The sequence below is a fragment of the Mizuhopecten yessoensis genome, unplaced genomic scaffold (genome assembly GCF_002113885.1).
Source record: "Mizuhopecten yessoensis strain PY_sf001 unplaced genomic scaffold, ASM211388v2 scaffold10917, whole genome shotgun sequence".
In the NCBI taxonomy this organism is placed as follows: domain Eukaryota; kingdom Metazoa; phylum Mollusca; class Bivalvia; order Pectinida; family Pectinidae; genus Mizuhopecten; species Mizuhopecten yessoensis.
In genome coordinates this window covers 1,051,908-1,062,172 of record NW_018408786.1, presented here as the reverse complement: position 1 = coordinate 1,062,172, position 10,265 = coordinate 1,051,908, and the positions used below count along the sequence as shown (strand labels likewise).

The 10,265-nt window shown below is 37.2% G+C and overlaps 1 protein-coding gene across 1 annotated transcript in view; it reads left to right on the top strand.

Moving 5' to 3' along the window:
• Positions 1-1,386: 1,386 nt before the first annotated feature.
• The window catches only part of LOC110463581, a 12,154-nt gene continuing 3,275 nt past the window's right edge, over positions 1,387-10,265 (top strand). Inside the window, exons 1-3 of the mRNA XM_021518296.1 lie at positions 1,387-1,616; positions 6,781-7,269; positions 9,172-9,601. Of these exons, the coding sequence (XP_021373971.1) occupies positions 1,451-1,616; positions 6,781-7,269; positions 9,172-9,601 (1,085 nt within the window). The 5' untranslated portion in view covers positions 1,387-1,450. The remainder of the gene's footprint in view (positions 1,617-6,780; positions 7,270-9,171; positions 9,602-10,265) is intronic.

Below are 10,265 nucleotides of genomic sequence, written 5' to 3'. Positions count from 1 at the left end.
GAACATGACTTACAATGACCATTCCGGTGACTTAGTGCACATTTTCTAGAATACACCCGATTCACCTCTGGTGGTCCGGGATACAGTTTACTGACATTCCGTAACCTTTTTTATCTTGAACTTCTGTACACTTGTTATACTATTTATTCTATTATTTATATACTGTATATTGCTTATACTTTGCGTGCAATATTTCGATAGCAGGATGTAATGTGACTTCAATTATTTCTCCCACAACCACTATATGTTTCCTCACTCACGACATATTTGATAAACCTGCTAGCAGTTGGTTAACATTTGAGATTCTTATGATGTCACGTAATAATGCTTTGTGACGTCATCTTTCATTGTGACGTCACGATATATGGCAATTATTTCCGGCATCGGAAATCAGACATGATGTATTTTCCAAGGGAAATATGTGGTTTCCAGATAAAATATAAACGTTATGGAAGAAAGTGACCAATCAAAGGCCGTGTTATATAGTAAATAAATCAAGATATAATCCACAACGAGCATTTTGTGATTTCCTAATCTAGATAAAACCTTAATGTGAAACAGTGTTGGTCATGGCGGTAAAGAACCATAACAACATTTGCCAAAACATTCATTGCTTTTAACGTCAGATGTTGACGGGCATACGAAAAATTGCGGATTTCGCTACATCAGCGCTATGTAAAATCTGAATAAGGATCAAATATATATGTTTTTATATACCATCTTGTTCAGAAATAAAATGATCTACCTGAATATTTCATTAGAATATATAGAATTTTCGAGTTCAACGTAATAATCGCCGATATAACGTCAAAATTCGCCATTATTTAGGGGATAGTACGTTGTTTTGAGTGGCTATACTGGCGATTAGAACATGAAATTTGGGTTTGAACTCGAGACCAATAGGTTGAACTCGAAAATTCTATATATTCTAATGAAATATTTAGGTAGATCATTTTATTTCTGAACAAGATGGTATATAATAACATATATATTTGATCCTGATTCAGATTTTACATAGCGCTGATGTAGCTAAATCTTGCCATAGTTTTTAGTTGTTCAAAATGTCCGTTCATTCACAATATGATTTCTAGATGAATATGTTATGTGGTCTAGTTTTATCAATCCAAATTCCTGTGATAAGTAGGTACCAGTTCCAATTACTTTGCATAAGGGGTCAGGTTTATAAATAAACCGATTTTCATGCCTGCATAGACATTTGCAGGTCCAACAGAATTTATACCCAAAATTGTTATATTTTTAAACGGTCAAACCGGTTGTTCCGCATAAACGAACAGACCGTAGTCTCGTTCAATCTGTTCGGCGTAGCTTGCGTAGACAACAAGAGTCTGGTTGAACGACACTATCGTCATGTTCGAACCATCGACCCCTTCGGGTACCCCACTCAAACAGCGTGTGTCTTCTCGCCAAGCAGGTAAAGTGACAAGCGGACATGGCAAAACTACTGTGGAGAAGAGTGTCCCCACGAGTGAAGCGACTGCTCTATGTATTTGCATTGTGTTGTTTAGTGTTTACCGGGTACGTGTTTATCGGTAACTCCGTTATGTACGAGGAACCAAGCGGTTTACCGGACCAAGTTACACAAATCACTGCAAAAGGTAGGTCATACCTGTTATGTACACAAACACACGCACGTGTGAACGGACTGGAGAATTGCATATATTGTGGTTCAATTCAATTTCTTTATTTCCAAATACAACAGATAGAATATAGAAGTTACAATATACATGTACATACAAGTAAATATTACAATCCATTTCTGTAAGATGGCGGAGAACATAGAGTAAGATTCAAGATGACATCATAGCAATGTTTCTCCTCATAAAAATCGGGCGTTTGGTGTTCAAAGTTTGACATTATTCGAAATATTTAAACAAGTTTGTCAATATTTTGTGTACATGTTCAATTTCTCCACCTCGATCAGAAGTGTGTGGCCCTGATGGGGTTTATATACAAATCCCTACAAGTCGAACGACACAACTCTCTAGGTAAGTAAACCTAAACATCATCCTGCGATTCGCAATCGTTGGACACAGCTTCATTGCCAGGATGGCTGGAAACTCTCTCCTCCAATCCGACGATGTCCAGCTGAAAGTAATCCGTGGGGCAACAACCAGGACACTTTAACATTCGAAGAAGATCCGTGATCTTGATGTCGACCGGGTTTTTCTACAGATTGGAGGAAACGACATCGGCCCCACATCAGTCCCAGATGACATTGTCAGTGACATATGTGACGTTGTCACTATGTTTGTACAGAAAGGATGCCAGGTGATAGTTGGCAGCCTGTTCCAGCGCTACAGACCGCGGCATATGACACAAGAAAACTATGAAATACAACGGACCAGAATCAACACGCGTCTATGCGAATATTTAAAACAGAAGATTACGTTACATATTGGGAACTGCGCGGACTACAACACCTGACAGCTGCTGCATTCAAGGACGGCGTCCACCTAACACAGACATTGGAGACCCGTTATGCAAGACAACTTAAACTAGCCCTGTACTGCAGCCAGATGAAGTAGAGAAGTACTCAAATTAAGACGGTTCTTTTTAGGGCCACACAATTTTCAAAATAAATGTCATTGAATGTCTCGAAAAACGCTTCCCCCACCCAACAATATATAATGACCAAACAAATTAAAGATGGTCTTTGAAAATTCCCTTGCAATGACGTGGCTAATCGTAATAAATGATTTACAATTATATTGTTAATATCTATTGACATATATATAATTAATATGTACTCCCTCAAATCTCAATACGTATATACGTTTTACAGTGTCTAGCCGGAATAGAAAGCACGCCCCTCTTGTCTTTAATGATAAATTATTACCTGATGAAATAAGACATTAAGCATTTAGTGTTACTTTTGAATTATAAAGGTACTTGGGGGATCATATTCATGTTATTTTTAGTATAACTTGTATTAGACTCAACATATTGAGAATGCTTAAAAATATAAAATCGATAGAAAATAATTGGAAACGATATTTTATTCTTATATAAGACCTGTGCTTTAGTATGGTGATATTATCTGGAGTGACTGTACCATTGGAGAATCTAATATGCTTGAATCTGTTCAAATTGAAGCTATGAAAATTATTTGGGGGTGAAGAAGTGGGACATCTCATCGAAAACTATATCTTGAGGTAAATATGGAAACTTTAAATGTAAAACGCCATAAACATAAAATTAATTCTAATGTGTAAGATCTTTAATCTTTTATAATTAAACAGTGCAATCCTAGTAATCTTGATATAATACTGTCAAATCAGACACAAAGCAAGTGACTTAAAACTTCTATAAATTTACTGACCACCTTATTCAAGATGGCAGTTGTTCTTGTGGAGCACCGCGTGAAGATGCTGATCATTTTTTCTTTTTCTGTCCGAATTATTCTTATTTCAGGCTTGAAATATGTCAACAATCTCAGTAAATAATTAATTATCGAAAATTTTGTAAATATACCTTATTATTCTGTGTAAATGTATATATATATATGTTGTACCGGTTCAGGAAACTTATATAGGCACTGCCTGTTGTCTAATCCTTTTGTTAACACAATAACATTTGTTGAAACCAAAAAATATACGTTCAAATTTTGTTGATGGTCGTAGGTGTATTATACAGCAACAGACATTTGATTACACATTGTTGTAAGTACTATGTATATAAATATATCACGAAAATAACAAATACGGCTATCAAAATAGGCAGACAATGCTTTGGAAGGGAAGTAACTCGTACATAACTACATGTACAACTCTTAGCTGTTATCGTAGGCATATAATTAACGAGAAATTTCGGTACATTCTGCTGTTATGATCAACCTGATATTTTGCACACAGTTAGGTAAGTGAAAAATATTTATGAATCAGAAGACAGAAGTAAAAAATATCGATTAACGAATTCCCGTGCGCGCGAACACCTCCCTGGACACTCATTCCTCCGTTGACACTCAATCCACCCTCGTGAAAATAATATTTATCGACGTATTTCGGTACTTTCTACTGTTATGATCGACTTGAAATTTTGCACACACCTAGGTAAGTAGAAAATATTGATGAATCAGAAGAAAAAAATGAAAAAATATATAATAACGAACTCTCGGGCGCGCAAAAACCTCCCAGGACACTCATTACTCCGTTGACACTCAATCCACCCTCGTGAAAATAATATTTATCGACGTATTTCGGTACTTTTTGCTGTTACGATCGAACTTAAATTTTGCACACACCTAGGTAAGTAGACAATATTGATGAATCAGAAGAAAAAAAATGAAAAAATATATAATAACGAACTCTCGGGCGCGCAAAAACCTCCCAGGACACTCATTCCTCCGTTGACACTCAATCCACCCTCGTGGAAATAGTGTTTATCGACGTATTTCGGTACTTTTTGCTGTTACGATTGAACTTAAATTTTGCACACACCTAGGTAAGTAGACAATATTGATGGATCAGAAGAAAAAAGGGAAAAAAATCTTATAACAAAATCTCGGGCGCGCAAAAACCTCCCAGGACACTCATTACTCCATTGACACTCAATCCACCCTCGTGAAAATAGTGTTTATCGACGTATTTCGGTACTTTTTGCTGTTACGATCGAACTTAAATTTTGCACACACCTAGGTAAGTAGACACTATTGATGGATCAGAAGAAAAAAGGGGAAAAAATCTTATTACAAAATCTCGGGCGCGCAAAAACCTCCCAGGACACTCATTACTCCCAGGACACTCATTAGGGTGACCGTGTCAAACCATGTGGTAAATGGCCCTAGTGTAAATAGTTTTAAACACGGACTCAATAAGTTCTGGTCTGATCACCCCTGTAAATTCAATGGCTCCTGCCATTAGCAAGATCCTGTCAGACCATTTAATATTTTAACTCGCCTTTTAACTGTAAGATTTCTGGATTTTATTTCCTCTTTATCAATACGCACCGGAAGTCACGTATTAGTATAAGAATATTAAAATGCGCCACAAAAAGCTACCTGAAACTTACTTTTGGTGTCTACAACTATATCAACTATATCAACAACACATTTATGAACGAATTCTGAGTTGATGTTCATTCGAATTTACTTTCGGTGTTGTAATTTTCATATGTTTATGCAAAGCTAGATGCATTCGAAGTGGAGAATTGTTTTTGAAACACTGTGTAGTAATTATAAATAGTGTTCGCCAACTATACACGCAATGGAAAGTACTGACTTGGTATGAAATAAAATGGATGGTCATCCGTCGAATTTCCTCGATGTGTGTGATTCATCTCAGAAATTTGTTATCGTTTGAGTTTAGCTGTCTCAAGAACGCAAACACTGCTACAAACAAACATGTGCAGTTATTGCCATTGTGTAAAATATTTTAGTAACTCTCACGTACCGTTATTATATATGGTCGACACTACTATATATATTTAGTACATCACAAGATAATTTCTAGGATAGCTATTGGATAACTCCCCTTTTTTATTTGGTATAGTTAGCATCCGCCCTTGACCACGGGAGCTATACCTGGAGACGGGCACTATACCTTTTCTTTTGGACCGCTGAGACTAGGGAAAAGTAGCGTGACGCTAAGAGTTGCGCCCCTTCGCCTGGGACGCTGTATATATTCTACTTTCACTTCATTGTTGTCGTCTGCCAAAATGGCTTCGAATTCGGGACCAGGAATGCTGATTGCTTCGCAGAGGCTCAGCAATGCATAAAGACGAAGCAGATGACACCATTTGACGTCGCAGTACTTAAAGACTTCCTACTGGAAAGGGGAACCGTATGTGACCTAGCGGTGATTCAATCCCGCAACAAAAAAGGAGAGATCTACTCAAAAAATTATCTTATTGACATTTGTTGTTAATTATTTAATATGTTACTTTTTATTGTCAAATGACAGTCATGTGATGTACTAAATCTATCATGACCCTTTCCCTCGGGAACAGTTCTCTTATAGTGTTGTCTGGAGAGGTATAGTGCCCTCGCCTAACGGCTCCTGCACTATACCTCCCCAGACAACACTATAAGAGAACAGTTCCCTCGGGAAAGGGCCATAATAGAATAATATATATACATGTATGACCAGTTTAATCTCCAACAATTAGGCCTAAATAAGATTCAAGGATACATCTCCTGTCTTAAAAAGGTTTCATGACAAGGAGCACGTTAAATATCTTGTATGAACGATAACTCATGGCACTATAACGAAAAACTTCTAAAATCAGGCTTTATAACATTTTTTTCTTATATATGTCGTTATAACGAGGATTAACTAAAATATGACAGTATTCGCAAAAATTAGGCATTATAACGAGGGTTTGATAACTTAAGTCATTGTAACAAGGTTACGAGAGTTTACACAACGTATTATAAAAAGAGTTTATATATTTCATTATAACGAGGGTTTAATAACTTAAGTCATTGTAACAAGGTTACGAGAGTTTACATAACGTATTATAAAGAGAGTTTGTAATGGGCATTATAACGAGGGTTTAATAACTTAACTCATTGTAACAAGGTTACGAGAGTTTACATAACGTATTATAAAGAGAGTTTATATATTTCATTATAACGAGGGTTTAATAACTTAAGTCATTGTAATAAGGTTACCAGAGTTTACATAACGTAGTATAAAGAGAGTTTGTACGGGGCATTATAACGAGGGTTAACAAGAATTCGGTATTGAATGAGGGTTTACTTACCTGAAGCACTATAACAAGAATTCACAAACATAAAATAAAACACATTTTCTTTTTATTTAGAAAAAATATTTGATCCGAAAGACTACACAAGCTGTCCGTCGCCAATTGATATTTATGAAGAAAGAAATGTTACCCACCACAAACTCCAAATTCGATGTGGCGTGGGCAAAGCAGAATTGTTCACTGACTTCTCCAGTGACGCCAAAGTCCTGTCGATCAACTCTGGGGAACCTTGTCTGTACAACGCCATTAATAACTACTGTCCGTCAGACGGCTACAAAGTACCAAACCTGGCTCATTACATTTGGTTTAATATCAAAACCATGTCGTTTTATCATTTTCTTAGTTTTATGAGCGTGCATTTGTTCCAAGCGCCCTGTGTGATCCTCGTCCATGGCCACCTCCCCGGGGGTCCGTACTGGAGATATCTGGTCCGGGTCGTACCTAACATCATTCACGTGGCGACAAATCCCCCGTCCACCTTCAACGGAAAATCGATAGTATCCATGGAGCACAAATCGGACCTCGTCAGATTATTTGTCCTAAAAGGTAAGCCATTTACAGTGTCGCTAATATTCGTTGTGTTCGAAAAAACTTTTTCTTTCCGGATTCAATCAGGTTTTAGATACGCATGTCTAATGATAAGAGGGCATGTAAACTTCCGGTTTACAACAAAAATCTTACATTTGCACACAACCATATGCATTGGTGTACGGTTTCAAACTGCATGTCTAAAGAGAGGGCACTAGTCAGTAGATATCCCTTTCAAGAGCAAGAGGGACGTAAACAAATTAACAATAACCCATTGCTATCGAATTTTACCTGATTTTTGACGAAGTCGCCAAGATACTGATTTAACATTTGAATAGCAGAAAGTTGAAAATAGTGAATAGACTATCACTGGTTCCGTTTGCATGGAGAAAGAAAAATTACATGGTCCGAGATACACTGATGTTTTCTTACCTATTAGTAATATATTACAAAAGTCGGTTTTCTTATATATATGTAACCTGGAAAATTTGTATTAATATATGGGAGGGAAAGGGCTTATATAAGATGTTAAACGTGTGCCCAGCTCTCAATATCTATCTATATATAAATTACAGTAAAATATTTTTAAACTAATGGATTTACCTCGACCGGAAGTATGCACGCGCCCCTATGATTATTTACCACGTGACCGCAAACTCACATGTATTTTCTTCTCGGAAAAGAAGTTGTGGTATCCACATTGTCCATTCGGAATATGCTAGGTAGCAAAGGCAAGGTGTTCCGAATGCCACATTGTCCTGTCAACATTTCAAGTTTTTTTTTTTTTTTTTTTATTATCATTATTTCTCTCAATTTAATCTCTTCGCGATCGTTGAAGTGATATATTTATGTTAAGGATTCTACTGTGTAGATATATATTTCTCTATAAATTAATAGGGCAAGGTTTAAACTGTGTACATTATTGACATCAAAATATCATTTGAATTAATCATAACATTCCTTGGCAACATGAAACTGCCTGTATAACTAACCAGTAAACAGTTTTACTTGTCTGGGACATTGTATAAATTTAAAAAATATTTAAAACTTTATTTATTTAACAACAATTATAAAACAAGTTTTAACAACTTATATTAATCACTCTTGTTGGCTTGGATGTTAGCGCGCAAGGGGGGGGGGGGGGGGGGGGGTNAATGTGGGAAGAAACCGGAGTACCCGGAGAAAACCAACGTAATTGGGCAGGTGAACCCATACCTTTTCACGTCCGACCGGGGAATCGAAACCAGGCCGCCTTGGTGAAAGCCAAGTGCTCTATCCACTGCGCCACTCGACCACACCATTTTTTGTATAAAAATTAGAATGTGGCATGTGCCCTATTCAGAAGCTTGTGCTTTTAGGTCAAGGTCACAAGGGTAGGTCAGAGGTCAACTTACATACACATATGGCTGTAAAGACAAATTATTAATTAGTTGCAAAGTGTTATATTGGTAAGACATGTTGGCGAGTATATCGTCGTCCGTTAACTTGTTGTTTGTCATTCATCATGAAATACGGGTAAAGATATATCGTTGTACGAAAGGAGGTTCTACCAACGGTTATCTCCCTTCTTCCGTTAAAATGCATCAGGGTGGAAACACCCAGGCATCCTTGAACAAAATATCAATACCTTGAATTAAAGGGCATTGTTGGTATCCTTTTGACTTTTGTAACCTTGACCTTAGAATAACGGAGCAGGAGGTGGTGGAATGAGGGTGGAAGGAGTGTCAAAATTTCATGAGGGTTGTTGAATAGAAAATAACGAGGCTAAGAAGGATTTTTGAAGCTAAAAATAGCCTGGTTTCTGAGTGTTTCATGATGATTCGCTTCCGTGTGGATCATTGTGGGAATTTAATAAGCCAGAGTATCAAGAAACCCCTCTCGTTCCGCCACTAACTTATCTTCTTACAAATCTCTTTACAGAATACGGCGGGATATACTTCGACATAGACAGCGTCCTGCTCCGTAGTCTCGACTCCATAAGGAATCATTCGGTTACGATGAGTCTTGAATACTGGTCAAACCTCTCAAACGGACTCATCCTGGCCGAGCCGGACGCCAAATTTACACGCATGTGGATTTCCAAATACCGTGAATACACGTATGACCCTGAGTTTTATTTTGAGTACTCCCTTTTCGTACCAACCAAGATCGCGAGACTGCATCCGAAATGGATTCATGTCGAGCACATGACTTTCTGCTCGCCAAACGGTGAAAACAGAAACCAAATATTTGAAGGAAATTATGACTGGGGCAAAAATTTTGCTTTGCATCTTTATATCCGGTTTTACAAAAAAGAGCACAGCTGTGCTGACGTCCGGAAACTTAACACAACAATTGGTGCCGTGGCTAGGTTCGTGATATATGGCACCAGGAAGCTGTGTCTTGATTAAAAGTGCAATTGAAAATAAATTTGAAGGAATAGCATTGTGTTAATTTAAACATTCCATATACTAAAATGAAATCACTTCCAGCAATGTAATATAAATGGATGCAAACACTGTATGGCACGTTATATATGTTAAATATAACTACTGGCAGATATTTACGATGGCCGATAGCAGCCGACACAAAACAACTACAATATAAGACATTTGTGTATATGTACACTTTTTAAAAACTGTACATATACACAATACAACTACAATATAAGACATTTACATGTACAGTTTTTAAAAAGTGTACATGTACATAAATGTGTTATATTGTAGTTGTTTTGTGTCGGCTGCTATCGGCCATCGTAGATATGTCGCTTACAAAAAGAAAAGAAAAACCTCACCGTCTTGACAAGGTATTGCAACGCGAAGACCAGAAGTTAAGGGTTAGCTGCAATTCGGCTTGAATTTCTATATAATCCGGTAGTATTGTCACATGCACACTTTACATATAGATCTATTTCAGATTAAAGTAATGGCTAGTCCTCATAGCGATAACTAGGGTAGTGAAAACGAGACAACACGGCACACTGATGAGCTGAATCAACCTTTGAAAAACGTCGCATATTTCGACGGGGGGGG